Genomic DNA, 19460 nt, shown 5'->3' on the forward strand with positions numbered 1-19460 from the left:
TTACCATCGACATTATCCAGAATCTGAAAATGGAATTTTTTTTCTATGTCACATTACAATATGCTGCACTCGAAATATTATAATGTGACCCAGCTAGTCAGAACTGCAATGACTGTCTAATATGAAGTCCTTCTTCCAGACAAGAAAAGTAAAATGAAAAAAGCTTATGCACTGTGCCCAAAGTGAAAAATGTTTTCCTTCCTCTATACTCAGTCATGTCAAAAGCTGTACTAATGGCAATATACTGAGAATTAATTTGTATGACCTGTCTCATTTATTTGCACATAGTAATTCAGTACTCCATTAAACTCTAGGCTTGTTTTCATGCTAATTTACACCATATTAATATCTACACAAATACTTTTAATTCCCATGAGCATACAGTGACAGATCATTGCATCTGCAGATATTGTGTGTCTTTAATAAAAAGATGAATCAGGAAGGACCAGTTGTATGAAAAGTGTAATTTATAAAATATGGTATTGAGTGTGTATGGCAGAGGAGTAATGTAATAAAAGCCAGACGAACACAGTGTTCCAGGTTAGAGCTGAAGTCTGCACAGCTTTGGTCCAGAGAGCAGCATGAGTCACCGGAACAGAGCAGATTGCTAGCTTGCAGAATTCATTAAGACAAATGTAAGGTATATGGATTTCCTCTGGAAGAAAAAAAAAAAAAACCCTTGGCAGCTGCAGAACAGCACCCCAGTGAATCCTCAAGTAGCTTTCCATACACCTTTGGAATGACAGCATGCTTTTTGCAACTCTGTAGATGATTTATGCTGGTCTGGATGTAAATGAATTAGCTTAAATCATTCAGCGTGTTGGCCTATTTTGTATTGTTTTTGGAACCATTCTCAAACAACTACAAGAGACTATTACTATTATATACCATGCATACTACAACTATTTTTAAGCAGCTAGTTTAATACCTGAATAGGTCTGCCCAGTGGAATGATAGCTGCTAGAATGAGAGTAGTCTGTGTGGAAACTGATAATGCTGAAGAAAATGAAAATTTGGCTGTCAAAGATGCAGGCTAAACCGCTTTTTGATCCAACACTAGTAGGGTATATCATGTCGTGTCTACCTGTGCAATGGCGCCTCCGTGCGAACATGAGACAGTAATGCACTAATAAACACTCAGTTCAGTTCATTGACTGTATAATAACAGTCTATCAGTGCTAGGGTTACGGTAACCTCACAACTTCACTAAGTCACTATACAGCAATAATGCTACGGTTGCTATACACCTTTACCCTGTTTCACAAGGTAAGGACTTACACCAATTAGAAATTAAATTAAGTAGAGTTTTACTTCAAATAAAATCCCAATTAACCTACAGCAATTACAGTAACGTTAACGTTAGTGCAACACATTATTCCTCAACGGCTGTTAAAAAGTATAGTGGAACGGACAGTATTTTGAAGTAACTTAAGGCAAAGCCAAAGGCAGAAAATTATAAACTGTTAGCTAGCTAAATTAGCTTGACAGTAATGCCTCTAAAGGATCCCATGTAACGTTTAAACAAATGTCATTTTTCAGGCGATAACGTTACGCGCTTATAGTCAATAAACCTGCTAAAATGATCCTGAAGCAGCAGTTGTACTCGGCAATTCAAAGTTTAAACACGACCAAAAATTAAGGACTGATCCCAAATCAGCCATCTTGGCACCGGATGTCGGTAAGTAGAAAGACGTGCCGTTTTCGCGAGCGATTTCTACAGGAAATACCTTCCGCCGTAGAGAGCATTATTTGTGAAGGGCTGCCATTTTACCGAGCTTACGGTAAGAAAACTTGCTTCGTGTTGTTGTGTAGCTAGGTGGCTGCTACACGTTCGCTCATGCACTCTACAGTGTGCTGTAGATTGAACGTGTATTATCGCATATCCACCCAGTTTGTTTTGTGTTGACAGTTTATGTTAGCTAACCTAGCTTGTTTACCATTGTGTCTGTGAGGCTACTGTTAGCAGTTAACTTACTAACCCTAGCAGTGAACATTATCAAGACGAAAGCACAAAAATATAACGCTAGTCAGTGTGTTGTGATGGCAGTTAGGCTGTAAATTAGATACTGGGGATTGAGGTTTCTCAGATGCACTTTATGTCAAAGAGGTTAGTTATTTTAACGAACTCACCAAGCATTTAGCCTAATATTAGCTTCCCTTTTGGCTTTGAGCAAGGAAATTCAGTTCCCATCAGATTTGATCTAACTTATATGCAACGTTCACTGCTCTGAAAGTAGTCCCAGTAATGATGATACATTGAGAGTCACAAATTGGGGTTCTCCGAAATATAGTCTTATTGTAGCTCCGTGGTCCCACCTCTGAGAGAGCATGTGTGTGTGTGTGTTTACAAATGTAATGAAGCACAACTAGTTTAAACATTACAGGTCAGCATTCCCCCATATTTGTTTTTCTCAGCAGCACAAATGAATTATGGGGGTCAAAGTGATGCAGCTCACCTCTAAGTCCCACCATGAAAACATCCTGGCCTCTCTGCATCAGCTATGGCTGCAGGGACAGCTGAGTGATGTTACAGTGCAGGTAGACTACCAGGGAGACGTGCAGGAGTTTCAGGCCCACCAGGTGATGCTTGCAGCATCCAGTGGCTACTTCAAGAAAATCCTTCTCTCTCAGGATGCTACCCGAGACAAATTATTACTCTCAAATATGCACTCCAATGATTTCTCCAAGTTTTTGGAATTTGTGTACACTGGTAAAGTTGAAGTTGCCAGAGACAAGATTGGTGATGTTCAAGCAGCAGCGCAATTTTTGGACTGTGAGGATCTGTCAGAAGTTTGTGGTGTGGCCATGAGTGCTGGAATCTTACAAAAACCTCCAAAGAAAACATCTACATCAGAAGTTGTAGATGAAGATGACTTACATGGTGCCAAGAAAGAAAAAAGGACCAAAGGGAAGAAGCAGCCTACGAGCTTACTTCTTAAGCGGCGGCTCTCTCCACAGAGCTCTGAGAAAGAAGTCGTTTCAAAAAGATTTAAGACAAAGAACTTGGTGAATGATGAAAAAAGACAAGGAAGAGAGCTAAAAATGAGGTTGGCTGGCCATAAAGTCCACCAGAGGCGTTTAAATACTAAAAGAGTGGCTCTTAACAACCAAGTTAGCAATGAAGACACAGAGCAATATGAGGACAGGACAGAAGCCGAGGCTCAGCCAGAGAATCAGGCAGAGAAAGGAGACGAGTCGCTGTTGGGAATGCCAGTCTCTGATGTGGATGATTGGGAATGTGAGGAGGATGTGCAGAGCAATGATCCCGAAGACCCCTTGGTGTTATCTCTGTGGGAAGAGGAGGAGGAGGGACAGTCCAAGGAGACATTAAAAAGAACATCCAAGGCCCAGTTCCAGTGTAACAAGTGCCAGCGGACCTTCCACTATGAGAGAAGCTACTTGAAGCACATCAGGTAGGACGTAAAAGTGCTCCTGGGTTTAATTTATTGAACGATACCATAGTTCCCTAAAGTGTACAGACTGAATCTTATATTCCACACGTTGGCCAAGCAACCAAAAGCAAGCAAATTTTTGGTTGGCCGGTAATTTTCTAACGTTGAAGTTAGAAAGTTAATGTGTGACGTAAGTTATTTTTATAAGAATTATTTTGTTCACCAGTTCTCCTAGTGACAACAGCACTGTGCTATCACAGCTCTACGATGTTAAGAGTAAAAAATGTTTTGGCAAATTCGCCTCTAAAGCTGGAGCTACGTCAGATGATCATCAATGCATCTTATCACGATACCTAAGATAAGTACATTTGTCTTCTGATATTGCTGTAACCTGTCACTGCTCTCTTCGCCAGTACGTACCATGGAGTGAAAGCAGATGTCATCTATCGCTGTGAGACCTGCCTGCAAACCTTTGCTAACCGCAGCAACCTGAAGATCCATGAAAAGCATGTCCACAGTAACGAGAGGCTTTTTGCCTGCGACTCCTGCACAAAGACCTTCAAACGAAAGAAGGATGTTGTCCGCCATCAAAAACAGGTGAGGATTAATGACATTCCACACACTTCCTGTATCTAAAAGTCATATACAGTATTATGTCCATGATAACATATATGCAATATAATATATAAATATGCAATAATAATAATTTCCAAAGAGTCACATTTATCTGCATGTTTTTTTCCTGATTTGATGATTTCTGTCTTATATCCCTGCTGCTTCTCAGGTACATGAACGTAACAATCTGCGGCATGTCTGCCCTGACTGTGGAAAGGCACTCAGCTCCAAAACGGCCCTGTTGTTGCATGAAAGGACACACACAGGTGCAAAGCCTTTTGAGTGCGCCGACTGTGGGGCCAGATTTACCCAGAACTCTGCCCTCAAGATGCACCACAGGTACGGAGCACACTGAAGACGGCTGGTCAAATGATTGACCACCTTAATTGGAATGGGGGTTGTGGAAGTGCTAAAGACAGGCAGGTTTGTACCTGAAAGGTTTTAATCTTGAGTTAGCGAGGAAGAATGTGAGTTGAGCAAGTAATTATTGTCTCTCTTTAAAGGTGGGGTATGTGATTCTAATCCAGTACAATACAATTCCAATCCTCTATATAATGGTATTTGTCATGGTATTGGATTTCTACAGAATCGCATACCCCACCTTTTAAAGGAGCTGTAAGTGACATTCACTGCCACTAAATATCGCACTAGAGCACCAGCATCTCAAACCAAAACAAATGGGCACTACAGCGCACCAGACTCCATTGAGAACAGTCATTTTACCTCGCAGATCATTATAGAACACACTACATTCAAACTGGACAGAAATAAAATAAAACTGACCAAAATCGTCTTTGTTAGTCTTTCCACTGTTCCAACAATCATCAACCTGCCAAAGACAATGATGATGCACCTCTACACCGCCATCATCGAGTCCACTCTGCAGAGAAGGTGATTGGCTGTAATCTACCTTCCCTCCAGGATCTGTACACCTCCAGGACCCTGAGGCGTGCAGGAAAGATTGTGGCTGACCCCTTCTACCCCAGACACAAACTGTTTCAGACACTTCCCTCCGGCAGGAGGCTGCGGTCCATCAGGACCAAAACCTCATGCCACCAAAACAGTTTCTTTCTATCTGCAGCTGGCCTCATCAACAAGGCCTGGGACCCCCACTGACACTGACTCTCATACCCATCCAACCCAACCCCCCTCTTATAGTACAGTGTACTCATACTGTAAACTTTTGCACATTCCCATGTAATTATTTTGCACATTGCACACCGCTGCACCATCTGTAATTTAAAGGGCGAGCTTGGCTCCCCTTAATAAGACATGAGCTTTCCTGAAAACATGATTTATGAAATTTTAGGGGGTGTGTAAAATATTGACAATATGCTGTTTTTACCATGCATTTCTATTTTTCCGTATCTTCATAATCATGGATCATACGTAAAATTAGGCTATTTATGATTCATGCATGAGGGTGATTCATCACTAATGAACTCTTTTAAAGACGCCCAACGTGCATGCTATTCTTGTCATCACTATCGAAGCGTTACGCGCAATATCTTCATAACTTTAACCGCTGTTTATAGTACATCACTCTGCAGAGTATACTGTGCCCTGCTATAGTTGGCCGTATTGCATAATACTTGTTTGAGTTAGATACCCATGTGGAGGTTTGATGTGGTTGATTATTATTTATCAGATGACACATAGCAAGTAGGCCTACATGCTTGCAGCTATGAATGTTTCTTTGCAACAAGAGTCACAGTCAGTCCGCGAAAGCCCTCCCCCCCCTTAAGTTCCCCCGAAAGCCATGGTATAATTCGCACACTGACTGTACATATTCTTTATTATTTTCTTATAATATATATTTTTTATATTCTTTAATATCTTATTGTCAGTTATATATTTTTGATTCTTGACCTGCAGTACTTGCTTTATATTTCTACTATGTTTATTGTTTTGCACCAAAATACCAAAGCAAATTCCTACTACTAAACCTACTTGGAAGTAAAGCTGATTCTGATTCTGAGTCTGGTTTGTTCAAAATAAATCCTTAATTCACCGCGTTCGATGAAAAAAAACAGTTTCACACGAGCACTATCATGCATGCACGGCCGATGCAGCTGTGTAACCAAAGCACAGAGAAGCTCCGATAACAACACAGGCAGAGGGGGTGTGACGTCATCCTCTGCTCAGGACACCATTACTCCACTATATCTTTATATAGCAAATAGTTGTTTGCTGCTATATTAATGTTCAGAATCTCATTTACAGAACCTTTAACAAATACCATGACTTTAGCATCCCACTGCTTCAGTTACAGAATGTCTGCCATGTACATGCAAAACAGTAGTTAGTCACAGGGAAACTCCAGTCAGAATTTTCCTATGGCCCTTATCTTGTCTATCATGAACATAAACACTTCTAGCTAAAAAAAATAATTAAAAAACGCTGGAAAACAGAGTAATAACGACTTAATAATGAGGGATGTGAATGTTCATTTATACATACTAATAACATATGTATATGTCAAAAATAGATGAGAACTTTTTAATCTAAACTTGTCTGTTTTACTGTGTGTAGGACTCACACAGGAGAGAAGCCATTTGCATGTGACGAGTGTGATGCCCGGTTCACTCAGAAGCACATGTTGGCTTATCATAAGCGATCACACACAGGTAAGAGTGATATCATTTCAAAACTATTTCGATTTCTGGATTGTCATCTTTAGTTTGACTGCAGATTTTGGACCCGTTAATCCTGCCTCTGTTAAAAACCTTTTTTTGGTTTTTTTTGTTTTTTTTTTAAGTGGGCCTTGAAGCATGCACCCAATGAAGACAAGGCTATCTACACATACCAGACCAAAAGTGCAAAGATTGTTCTTAAGCTGTTTTTTCTCCTGTTAGGAGAGAAACCCTTCATGTGTGAGGCCTGTGGGAAAAGCTTTGCATCTAAAGAATATCTGAGACACCACTCAAACATCCACACTGGGTCCAAGCCATACAAGTGCGAACAGTGTGGTCGAGGCTTCGCTCAGAGGAATTCCCTCCACCAGCATTTAAAAATACACACAGGTAATTGTGTAAATCATTGACATATGTGTTCTTGTTGGAGGCATAATTTGCTTTTACAGCTGAGAAACCAGTTTTTTGTTGTTCCTTTCCTCCTTACTGTTCTCTGTTTACACTTAAACTGCCGTATGTTTGTTCCCTCTCTGGTGATTGTTAGGTGAGCGTCCGTACAGCTGTAAAGACTGTGACAAGCAGTTCACCCAGCTCAATGCCCTCCAGAGACACCAGCGTATTCACACAGGAGAGAAACCCTACATGTGTGGTCTTTGTAAACGCACCTTTACAGACAAGTCCACCCTTCGCAGGCACACTATGGTGAGCGGTGCTTATCTTACTGTAGCGGCAACTAGCAGTAAGGGTATTTTCTGTTGTATGGGTACAGTGTACTGTGGCAGGATCAAAAAGGAACATTGTTAATGACATTAGGCTTTTGTACAATGACTCCTAATGCATGTTTATCATCAAGTTGTTTTTCAAGTACCCATCAGACTGCTGTGAAAATAACATGAGCTCTTTTCATTCAGATTCATGACTCAGATGCTCCCTGGAAAACCTACCTTGTGGTGCTGGAGGGAAATGTGGAGGACAAGAAACCCAAAACTCCCACTAAAGGAAAGACAGAAAAAGCAGGAGCAGGGGAGAAAAAGAGCACCTCTAGAAAAAGTGGTGTTGCTGCTGGTACTTGTACTGCTGGCAGTCCTGGTAAAACCCCCACTGACTCCATTGTGGTGCCGGCTGAGCCGGTCACTCTCCCATCTGAATGGACCACTCATGGAGCCATTGCTCTGGTCAGCCACGGAGCCCTCGGCGGGATCACTGTCATCCACACTGAGGTGCCCCCTGGGACCCAGATCCAGCCCATTGTAACCACTGACAGCACAGGGGCCAGTGTCATTTCCTTAGATGGATCAGCCATCCCTGTCCCCTTCTCTATACCAGTGTCCATGACTCACACCATCCCCTTGTCCTCTGAAGCTTCCACCATCTCTCTGTCTGTACCCACTCTCTCAGTTCCTGTTTCTGATGGCACGTTGGCGTCAGTCTCAGAGATCCCAACTGTTTCTACATCATCTGTCCTGGAAGCTGCTGCTTCACAGACCATTTTGGCTCCAGTTTCAGAGACTAAGGCCACTTCTGAGACAGACATTTTGCAGCCTAATATTCAGACTGTGATTGTCACTGACAAGGTTTGTGGAAAAGAAGAAACAACTGCTGTCCCAAGTGATGGTCATCAGAGGACAGCAGATAACCCCTTAGCTGAACCCAGAGGGGCCCCAGCTGAAGATGTGGTGTAGAAAAGAATTTTAACTGGCTGTAGGGAATTTAAAATCCCATTTCAATCCCTTTTCGTGTTATTTTATGTATATACTTGCGCAGTGTCTGAATGTGTGTTCTGACCATGTGGTGTTTCATCATTATTATGATATGAAGTCCAGTGTTTCATTAACAGACTTGGATGTGATGTTCAGTGTTTGTCACATTCTTTTGGAGTGTCATTAAAAATCACGTGCTTTAGTCACATGTTTAAGAGATATAACTATTAATTAAGTAATTAATATTGTACATATCTCATAATATATAGGGTGAAATGTGGCACAAATTTAATTGAATACAAATAAAAGCAAGGTGATTGTTAATTCATTACATATAATTCCAAGCATCAGGTTCAGTACATTTTACCACTCAAATTAATATCGGACATCTGTTCCCCACACATGGATTGCAGGAGTTACAACTTTGATGTTCTGTAGGATGGTCTGGGAACCTTGTCAGAAGTCCTTAGCAGCTGCAGAACAGCACCCCAGTGAATCCTCAAGTAGCTTTCCACACACCTTTGGAATGACGGCATACTTTTTGCAACTCTGCTGATGAGTTATGTTGACCTGAATGTAAATGAAGTAACTTAAATCCTTCAAAAGTCTGGCAGTAACTGTTTGTTATGTTCATCGGATACCTGCACTTAAAAATGATTAAGCTGTTTAAATTAGTTGGTGTCTTCTTTTCAAATGGGTCTCATGTGACAAGAAAATGTCGATTTATTTGTGGTAACTAATCAAAACAATATTGTCAATTTGGACACTTGCTAAGAGAGTAGGCTGATTACATTTGAAACTGTCAATAGTGGCATGTGGGCATGAGAAAGGAAATGCACACTAAACATAATGTAGACATTGGATCACTGTTGTTTAAAGATGTGACACAGTAATGTCAGAACTAGGTTACATAGTAGACTGTAATAGATGATTGATTTTTTTTTAAATGTATTTACTATCCCAACAAGCTCCACCAATCAAATGGTCATGTTTTAGTGTCAGGTTACAGTCTGACAGGGCAGCAGATCTACAGCAGCAGCAAGAATGACAGAGGAATGTAATAAATCAATAAAGGAATGTAAGAATTTGATCATATATCAATTCAAACAACAGCAACAAATATTGTATTTAGTAGTCTTATAAATATAACTCAAAATATTATCTTTAATACATTTAAATGGAATAACAACAAACTTATTATAAATTTTCTTAATTCAACTAGCCTACTTTCTTACCCCATCTCATTTTCCACTCCTGGAATAATAAAGTTAATGCATGTAACAAGCTAAATTAAGAATAATAGTTATATAGGTTAAGTTTGCACAGTACTGAAATATTCCCATAATGTCTTGTGTTATGTTAATGAAATGTAATTAGTGCTCTATAATCAATATGACAAACTGAGATTGCCCCAATTTTCACTAATCAGGCTCAAAGAACAAAGTGTGCCTCATGGCATTATGTTTGTGAAGAAAAGCTTGTACTTGTGTAGACATCAAAGGACAGCAGAAGACATGTTATTCAGGCTAAGGCCACAGAATTCACAAGTTCAATGTGAATTTTTGCGTGTAGGTTATTTAAAATACACTTTCACTCCTTGTCAAGTTATTTCATGTCATGTACCTGATGACTGATTGTACAGGTTGTGTTTCGCTGTTACAATCAATGAATTCAGTGCGTACCTTGAAAATGATCCTCGACTAGGTAAGGTCAAAAGCAGGACAGCACAGCTGGGATATAATATCTTTATTATTGTCCATTCGCACAAGCGTACAGGTCATATCCAAGGTCCATTGTCATTCCATCTGGAAGAAGCTGGATACGCAGGGCGATTGACCCTTTTGTAAAAACTTTGGTCTGGCTCACACTCGTGAATGTAACACAACACTAAACTATACACAATGACATGCTTAGCGACTGGCCATTTGGAGGGTGCACTGCAGTAGTAAACCTTCAATGATAAGTTCACATCACAACACAGCACGAGATAAGTGACTAAAGATGCACATTACCTCAAGATTACTTCCCTGGAAATAAGGAGTAAGGGTTTCCATGTCAGTGCTTTTGATTAAAAAATACACTTTTCACAGGCAAACTATAAATCACAGCTTACAGATTCAAATATTCAACGTATTATTACATCAACAAATCTTAAAGTAATAATAAATAATCCTAAAGTAATGTAATTTAAGTATTAATGTGTATGGTTGTGATTAGATACAAATGTTTAACAGTCTACACTTGGTGCATATCATTGCCCTTCTTCAAGAAGAGTCCCCCCCCCTTGGTGATAAAATGGAAACAAAATCACTTTTTTGTGGCTGTGATGACTTTAGTTTAAAGAACCACCATGACATTGATTTGATCCCTTCTCTTCTACTCCAACAAATAAAAAATTAAGATAATGGTACATCCATACACACCATGATAATCTTATGTACAACAAACTGAAACATTTAAAGAATCTGTTTTAATATATAATAAACTAGATTAAAAAAACAAGCTGCATCTGACTAGGAAACAATAATTGTACAAAACATGCAGTGCTTGTTGTCAATACTAACATCAGTTTCAATACAATATACCGCTCCAAAATCCCTCAGGACAGATTTCAGCAGAAAAGGTATGCAGCAATCCTCTAGACAGAGGTGAGGGCGAGAGGATTTACATTCTGACTAGATTCAGAAATGCTTGTAAGGAAAGCAAAGATAGTACTCTGACGGTATAGCAGTGAGCAGTGGAATATTCAAAATCATCAGCAGACACTCATCTCCAGATGCTATACACAGTGAGGTGAGTGAAAGAGTGTGTGTTTGTGTGTGTGAAAGCATGCGTGATGGATTTGTCCCTCTGTGCTGCATTTCTACCCCCGGGTTTCTTTCATTTCAGATCCCCTTCATCACCCTGGATGGTCTTTTTGATGCGCAGCAGGAGGGTTGTGTGCCACTGGTCCAGGCGTGAGATTGAGTCGAACTCCTTTACCTACAGGCGGGCAAGGGACACAGAGATAAGCTTTTTTTCCCCAAATTAGGATTACAATTAGAAGGTTCTGCTCATTTATCTTAATTTGTTCCATGGTACTGGTTATTTTTAGATGAAATTAGACAATATACAGCTCAGTTAAGTATAATTTCTAACGCCAGTATTGCAAATGTAAAAACTAACACACCCGATAAAATTATACAAATCCAAACCTCTGACATGAAAACCGTACTGTACGTAACATACTGTAGATAAGGACTCTTCCCTCTCTGACTTTGTCTTATCTTTGAAAAAATTTTTTAGTAACTCAGCTTTGTATGGTTATAGTGAAGCACTCCATCAGTCTGTACCAGTTCCACATAAATACAGGAATGGATAACTGAGATCCAGCCTTCAACTTTCTTGAACACACAAGGGATCCCAAAAAAAAAAAAAAACTACAAGAGCGGAAGCAGTGGGATTCCTGTTCCCACCAAAAGCCTTGTTTTAAAACTTTCTTAGGATATACAAGACTCACTGCCTCTGTGAAAGCCTCGCTGTTCTGCTCCTCATGAGCCTCAAGAAGTTTCTGTTAAGACATAAAAAAATTTGGTTACTCATAGAAACTGAATAGATTAAGGGGAAAAAGTAAGCCATCAGATTCCTCAGAGTTCTTAGTATCAAGTTACCTTCAACAGTTTGCATTCTCGAGAGTCTGAGAAAGCCGGGAACATCTCCTCATATTTTTCAACAGCAATCTGTGGAGACACAGCGTGTTAAAATTCTACCGCAACTCCCCACCCCAAATCCTGAGACTGAACCACAAAGGTATTAACTCGCCTTAGCGTTGAGCTCGTCGACAATAAAATGACAGAGGGAGGCTTTGAAGAAATACTCTTTGGCGCTGTATTTCAGCAGTGTGTTGTCCATCGTGCTGGCTCCAACCTAGACACATCCAAATCATACGAAATGTATTAGAAATGTCAGTATCACCAAGTCAGTGTTGATTGACAAAGTGTAAGCATGACACACAAATATAGGAGTGCACACCTGCTCGTAGATCTCAATAGCCTTCTGGTACTGCTCCAACTGAGCACTGTAAGCCCCTACCTTCAGCAGACACTTGTTGGCAGAACTAAGGAAAATTGCACAACACAAAAGGTACACAACAAATTTAATATAACATAAACTATAAGAGCTATATATTTGGAGTATGTGCTATTAATCTATTATTTAAATAATTGATCTGTTATTTTAAAAGCTTGTAGTGCGCAGTTCAATAGCATGTGACGCTATAAAATGAACTGACTTGTCATAGTCGGAAAAGAACAGGTGTAAGTAATAACATTTACGATGGCTCCTTTCTATTTAAGAGTCCCAGTTGTGACAGCGAGCCAGCACGCACAATACCCTGAACCAGCCACTATAAATTTAAATCGGCCATCATCCACTTTATTATTTACACCTGTGCTTTTCCTTCTGTGACATGTTAAAATGTCTTCCGTGACAAAGGCCTATCGTTTACAGTACAACCCTTGTTCATATTAGTTTCTTAGCTGAAGCAGTCTTGAAAGCACAAGGCGGAGAAATCTATGATAAGCTCATTTTGAAATAAATGCAAATGTGTGTACACATTCTGACTTTTTATAACATTCAAAATGCAATAACTCTGTCATATGAAGGTTAACTACTACTGCAAACTCTCCATTTGCCATGGGAGACAAGGTCTCTGAAATCCGGTGAATGTTGCCTTGCTTATCAAAGTAGCAAAGTTATGTAATTATGCAGACAGGCCTGCTTCTATGAATAAGAGCATTTCTGACTCTGTAGGAGCCACACAGAGATTGGAATAGAGGCTATCCAGCACACAACAAGTTCTGTTTCGACTTATTTACTCGTTGAAGTTGTTAACATTAAAAAATGTATACAAACATTCTAAACTGAAATTGTTATTCTTTACAACAACATTTTAGTCTTAATTCTATCAAGTTGTAGAAAAATAAAAATCAGTGTGCTACACCTAAAAAATGTAATAAGCTGGAAAAGATTTTCTCATATCACTAATAAACTATTTTGTGTGAAACATACTACAGTAAATAGTTATATAAAAGTCAGATCAGTGCTTGACATAATATCAATAAAACTCCCTCACAGCTAACAGCTAATACTGATACTTAGAGAATCATTCAATTAAGGCACCAATCCATTCTTTCGTTTGATATATATGCAGTCTAATGTCTAATATGCAGTCTTAGACATTTACAGTAGGGGTCAGGGTGCACACATAACTTTGAAAATTTTGAATTGCTTTAATTTCTCACACATAAACATGGTTGTATCACATTTTAGAGGTGAAAAAAGACTGATCATATACAGTTTTTTATCCTAGAAAAAGAAACAGTGAGAGCAGTACCTGTTGGATTCTTCTCCTTTGTAGTAGTCTGCTGCTTGTTCATAATGGGCAATAGCCTGTACAAAAGAAAAACAGCAAACAGTTTTGTCCTGTCATGGTAGTATTAATAATTATTAGTAGTATTAACATGTAACCTCTGATTATGTAATATTACCTTTTCGATATCCACCATCTCAGACTCGTAGATCTCTGCGATACTGATGTGGTGTTTGGCTGCGATGGTGAATCTTCCCTGGAGGAGGAGAGGAGAAATCACTACTAACTGGATCTATTCACTGACGCCTCTCAAGTCAATGAAAGTGTTGTGTTACATTCTCAGTGCAGAGAGGCGAGGCCTGTGGCTTCACGTCTACATGGTTTTAGCTTTTGAAATAAACCCACTATAAGGGAATAACAAGTAGTCAATTTGATCAAGGTATCAGTGTTAAATAAACAAACATGTGTGCTATGAATATGTTGATATGGGCCCAAAAATCTGGGAGTGGGAGGAAGGCAGGGAGAGTCTGCTACATCAATGTGTATGAAAATTTGCAGTCATCAAGATGATGTGATATCCAGAACTAATACTGTAAGTCAAAGGAAAGTAGAAGTCTCAACTAAGCACTTCAGCCATGAAAAAAAAAATGATATGGCCAAATTTACTGTTGTGAATCGGAACATAGATGAACACTTTCTTCTGTATTTGCATCTTACCATGTCTGTGTATATATCGATGGCAGCATTTAAACACTTGATTGCCTCTTTTGGCAGCATAAAGGGAAGAGGAGGGAACAGTTAGTCATCCTGTTAGTTTGTTCAAATCTAACAGACCCTTGCACAGCACCTCATTCTGCATCCGTCTACAAGCTGTGTTATTTCAGTGAGGTGAATAATGCAATCAAAGTTTCTTATATGTTGCATGCAGACAGGTGTTATTTATGACAGGCAGAATACAAAACAAAACCTCAAGCAAGACCCTCCTCTTTTTTTCAGAACAAATAACATCAGCCAACTATCATCCCCCAGACCTATGGCTACACCTATACTTAGGAGAATATTAAATGAGGCTACAGAGTACAAAGAGCACTATTAATCAACTAATGGTAAATGCCATGCAATTCAAAGGCAATAACTCTAGCACATTATAATTCATCAATTACTAATCATTATATTTGAAGTATCAGCAGCAAAGCAACTGAGGCAGATCGTAAAAAGTGAGATCAGCCTCATTATAAACTACAGGCTCATAGCTAGAGACTCAGTAGTAAATTGCCCTGGCTTGCTGTCAAAAATGGGATAATTCAGCCTGGGGGCCCCAAATGTTTTGGTAATCTGGAAAAATACTCGATCTACGATGACTCATCTCTGGAGACTCGACTAATTTTCTGTCAAAGGACACGTCCCACTTGTATAGCCTCCTCTCCACACTGCTAGATGTGGGAATCCTCTAGCTAGTCAACTTTACTGTAGACAGTATTCATGAAAACACTCTTAATGATAAGTCGTGGATGTGATAAATGACAGCAATAATGGTGTTAAGTGCTAATAAACATGTGATTGCTTTAACAGTATAAATATTTAGTTAAAACAGGGAAATAAAAATTCAGGCACTAAAATGTAAGCTCTGGGTTGAAATTGGGTTTGAACTTAATTAGTTACCACACATTCTCACCATTAGGGTCAGACTTCTTGAAAGCATTTCCTGCATCAATGAAACTGGTGGCACTGTCATGTTTGTTCTGCAGCTGCATATGGATACGTGCAGCCTTGCAAAATGCATTTCCAGCAGCTGCAGACAGAGGAAAGAAGAGAAGGACAGAAACTTTCACACACACTGTATACTTTGCATTTAGCTTACACTCTAATGTATGCACATAATTCCACCTTTTTTTTAACTTGTGGCACCTTCACAAGTGCAGCGCTTTGCAGTTATAGTGCCAACAAAATTAGCGCATAATCCTACAGCTTCTCAAGTGTGTTGAAATTTATAAGTTGGATATCTTTAGTAGAAAACAGCTTATATCACCGTTCCAGTTCTTGGCCATCTTGAACATGTTGGCTGCTCTGCAGTACATCTCACATGCTTCTTCCACTTTGTGATGTCCTCTAGACAAAGAAAGGAAACAAAAAGAAAACAGATGTACACAAATGAATATAGTACAAAATGTTCATACGGGCTCCATGGCATACTAAGGTTAAACTGATGGAAAAAAATCAGTCAGCCTGACCTACAAGCTGCTGACAGCTGTTTGAGAAACAAGAATCACCATTTATTTTAAATGTAAGAATGCAGGCATAATGAATAATAGGGAAAAGTACTTGCCAACCGTCCTATGTTTCATTTTGTTATTATCAGTCAGATAAGCCAAATCTTGTAAATTAGGTGCCATCTGGAAGAATGTTTTAGTAATTTTTGCTGCACTTTATTCCTGCCTGGTGCAATTGTCATTACTATATTGTGTATGTTGTTTGTATAAAAATGTGAAATCTCAATCTGAAACAAACTGGGACTGGTGAAACCTTCAGCATGAAGCTTATAACAGCATCTGCCACCATGGAGGTTTGCCTTATCGTTTATCCTCCAAGAAACCTCGAGTCTATGTGTTTTGGGGATTAACTCAGGTGGTTATGAGTGCACTGATAAAAAATAACCATTAACATTGCACCATGTTATAAATACTGTTGTGTTAAAATCAATAAATTCATGTTCACTGCTTTGGGGACTTTGACGGTATGTCAGGAGAGAATGTGTTTGGGTTTTCCACAAAAACTGGTGTTTCTTGACTTGAATATAGAAATACATTTCCTGGAGCTGAAATGAAATGTAACCATAACGAAATAAATTGTTCAGACAATTTCACAATATTGACATATACTGTATGTCACTTGGCATAATGCGTAGACTAGGTGAAACTATCGAAAAGGTTATGGATAAAGTCAAAGTAGATACCGTATCCTTATACCTTAGTTAAAAACTGGCTGCTGCGTAGCTTACAAGCCAACGCAAGGTCCAAGAGACAGTCGTGATATGCTTGCTTGTTTACAATGCTAGTAACAGCTAATTTAGCGAACTGATGTAGTTACATGAATTATTACACCGAATGTCACAAGTCATCTCCCTCTGGTTTAATATCTAACTAAACTTGTACAATATCTTGCTGGTTAACATATCGAGAACTAACTAAATGTATGTCTACATAGAAACAGGCTGCGTGCCAACTTTGCTGCTGACAGGTAACGACTGCTAGCTGTTTGTTCTTTGGTGCAGTGCTGTCTTACCCTCCAAACATCCCTCCCAAAAAAGAGCCAGAGGACTTGACTTTTTTGTCAGCGTCGGCCATTAGCTGAATCGCTTCCTTCTCTTTCCCAGTGTTGTCCATTTCTTTGCTTTATTTGAACCAAAGTTAGAGTGAGGCAGCAAATAACCGCAGAGGATTCCGCTGTGTACAGTGAGGATTATAATCAATGGGTTTATTTAATGTAGGCGTGCACCAGCTAGCGGCTTAGGCGAGTACCGTGGAATCACGGGAGTTAGAGTGCGTTACGTGAGAGACACAATTGGCTTCAAGGCAAATAAAACTACAACTCCCAGTGACACGTAAAGCTATTTCTGTATCCCATGTTACGTAATATCTGATGGCAATTCGCGGAGACGTTTGTTTTCTGTCATTAAATTTCACACAGTATGAAATCACGTTTTACTTTCACTTCTCCGTAAAGATAAATTACAATTGTCCAAAAAAATCCTAAAGAAGCAACATAATCAGTGTGTTTTTCTGTACAGCAGAGGGCGCCAAAACATAACTGACTCGGTCAGTTGAGGCCAGACTCTCCCTTCATAAGTAAGTACTCATTTTTCGAAATAGAGTTGAGTCAACTTTTCAGGTCGATACAAGATGTAGATACACTGCACAATATTTTTCCCATCATACTGTAGCTGTGCAAGAGTTGAAAGCTTTTTAAATGTTTTAAAAGCCAATGGTTTTAATATGCCTTTTCATAGTAGACTTGTTTTAGCAGAGAAAACACTAACATGTAAAATAAATGCAATGAAAAAAGGTTTATCCCAGTTAACTTAAGCAAAACATGGTCTCCAAATGGGTGTAGAAACCTGTAATCCCAGCCAGAGAGGCCCATTTGTAATTCAAATTCTAAAAAGAGCCGCAGGCGGCAATGAGCGGGTTCAAACCTTTTTGCGCTCAACAGAAGGAAGCAGCTCAATCGGCTAAAATTAAAGGGTATTCAGGCTTCGCAAAGTCGAACAAAGTCACTTCAGTTTGATTAATTCTGTTTGAAAGAAAGAGTGAGACCAATTACACACACGTTTCATCAGCAGAAAGCCTGCAGTGTTTCACAAACTGCGCACTCAAAAGTTCCGCCATTCGTCCGCCCTCCCCCCATCGGTGTGTGTGTTCAGGAGGTAGCGTGGGATGTCTGTGCCTGTGAGTTTAATGAGGATTGCTCGAAGGCATCTTGAGTTATGAGGAAATATGTGATAGGCCACGCCCACCCGCACCAAACAATATGAAACTTCAGATTTTGGTTAATACTTTAACCTAAAGAGCATGCACACCAAATTTGGTGAAATTCTGTCCACCAGGTTTTGAGGTACAGTTTTTTGGCATTTGTGGCTTGGACAAATCGTTAATGAGTTATGGCCAATTTTGTGCTAAGCCCCGAGCGAAGATATTTTGGTTGATGGCGGCCATGTTTTTCGACCGATCTTGTTCATTTATAATAGAAACGTGTATCGCAGTCCCCTGATGCTGTATCAAAAAAATGTATAAAAAATGCTCTATTCATTTTACTGTTTTTCACATTATGCAAATTAGCAACAAAAACAAAAAACATCGTGGCGAACTCTAATAGTCCAAGAGGCTTTTTTGTAGTAGAGTACAGTGAGCTGGACTTGTGAGAGAAATTTCAAGTCAGTCGACTTACGGTGTGAGGGGCGTGGCCTGTTCAAAATGGGCTGTTTGGGCCTTAATTACAGCGCCATCATGTGGCCGATTGGGCTCGTATTTCTGTGGTAGCACATGCACATCATTTCCAGTTATTGGGCCAAGTTTTGTGTTTCTAGCTCACAGGAATTTAAGACAAATAATAATAATAATAAACTGGCACAAACTCAACAGCGGTTTGAACCCTAAATAGCGGTGTAGTATGAAGTTCATGATCTGTAATTTTGCAGAATCAGTTCTAGAAAGCGGTATGCTGCTTCTCCTTTCTTGCTCATTTGTATCTTCTTCAACCCTGCCCCTGCCAAAGGATGTGTGCTTTTTTTCATCCTAAGCATACAATAGCCCAGGCTGTTGTAAATGAAAAGATTGATCAGTGATAAATCAGTTTCAAGGTTCATGCTGATAACTACTGCCAATAAGACAATACGAAAGAAAACACATCATCAGTGGTGCCTATTACCACTGAGTGTGCATGTGTTATCTTATTAATCATTAACCAATGGCTAAACTGCAGTGCCAGCAGCATTACATAGGTGTAGGTGTCTATACTGATTTTAAAGCCTCTTATTCTTACCTTATTGTATTATCTTACAGCCTCATGTAAGATGGGCATGTGGGTGTAAACAAAGATACTGTAGCTTCAAATCACAAGTCACTAAAATTTCCAATAGAGTCGGGCTAAAATGAACAACTATTTCTCACAATTGATTAATCAGTCAATTCTAATTCTTGATTTGTAGATTAAATGCATATCATGAGTTTCCAGAGCCCACCATATTTACCTTATTTTATGATATTAAACCGAA

The 19460-nt window shown here is 39.4% G+C and overlaps 2 protein-coding genes across 6 annotated transcripts; one reads left to right on the forward strand and one right to left on the reverse strand.

Moving 5' to 3' along the window:
- Positions 1–1461: 1461 nt before the first annotated feature.
- gzf1 (GDNF-inducible zinc finger protein 1) lies at positions 1462–9014 on the forward strand. Of its 2 annotated transcripts, none has more exons than XM_044170204.1 (8): positions 1462–1781; positions 2416–3413; positions 3806–3989; positions 4177–4346; positions 6540–6634; positions 6863–7030; positions 7185–7342; positions 7552–9014. In XM_044170204.1, exons 2-8 carry the CDS (start codon positions 2431–2433, stop codon positions 8320–8322), a joined length of 2529 nt encoding a protein of 842 aa, XP_044026139.1. In that variant the 5' UTR covers positions 1462–1781; positions 2416–2430; the 3' UTR covers positions 8323–9014. The 2 variants fall into 2 exon arrangements, with proteins under 2 accessions (XP_044026139.1, XP_044026140.1); XM_044170205.1 differs by having other exon boundaries at positions 1668–1781; positions 2419–3413.
- Positions 9015–10071: 1057 nt separating this feature from the next.
- On the reverse strand, positions 10072–18137 carry napbb (N-ethylmaleimide-sensitive factor attachment protein, beta b). Of its 4 annotated transcripts, none has more exons than XM_044170211.1 (11): positions 18017–18137; positions 15720–15799; positions 15366–15482; positions 14408–14454; positions 13869–13946; positions 13715–13770; positions 12352–12436; positions 12142–12246; positions 11991–12059; positions 11840–11890; positions 10072–11322 (listed from the first exon to the last, which is right to left on the reverse strand). In XM_044170211.1, the coding sequence occupies exons 1-11, from the start codon at positions 18073–18075 to the stop codon at positions 11221–11223; spliced, it is 849 nt and encodes a 282-aa protein (XP_044026146.1). In that variant the 5' UTR covers positions 18076–18137; the 3' UTR covers positions 10072–11220. The 4 variants fall into 4 exon arrangements, with proteins under 4 accessions (XP_044026146.1, XP_044026147.1, XP_044026144.1 ...); XM_044170212.1 differs by lacking the exon at positions 18017–18137 and adding an exon at positions 17883–17953; XM_044170209.1 differs by lacking the exon at positions 18017–18137 and adding an exon at positions 16973–17215.
- Positions 18138–19460: the final 1323 nt, after the last annotated feature.

This window comes from Siniperca chuatsi, linkage group LG16, assembly GCF_020085105.1.
Source record: "Siniperca chuatsi isolate FFG_IHB_CAS linkage group LG16, ASM2008510v1, whole genome shotgun sequence".
Taxonomy (NCBI): Eukaryota; Metazoa; Chordata; class Actinopteri; order Centrarchiformes; family Sinipercidae; genus Siniperca; species Siniperca chuatsi.

Bases quoted from the DNA above. Each gene is read 5' to 3' on its own strand.
- gzf1 (XM_044170204.1), top strand. From the start codon at position 2,431: ATGGGGGTCAAAGTGATGCAGCTCACCTCTAAGTCCCACCATGAAAAC. The intron at 3,414-3,805 runs GTAGGACGTAAA...TCTCTTCGCCAG, and splicing joins AGCTACTTGAAGCACATCAG to TACGTACCATGGAGTGAAAG. The intron at 3,990-4,176 runs GTGAGGATTAAT...GCTGCTTCTCAG, and splicing joins TTGTCCGCCATCAAAAACAG to GTACATGAACGTAACAATCT.
- napbb (XM_044170209.1), bottom strand. From the start codon at position 17,073: ATGGACAACACTGGGAAAGAGAAGGAAGCGATTCAGCTAATGGCCGAC. The intron at 13,771-13,868 runs GTAATATTACAT...TCTTTTGTACAG, and splicing joins AGATGGTGGATATCGAAAAG to GCTATTGCCCATTATGAACA. The intron at 11,891-11,990 runs GTAACTTGATAC...ATGTCTTAACAG, and splicing joins GAGAATGCAAACTGTTGAAG to AAACTTCTTGAGGCTCATGA.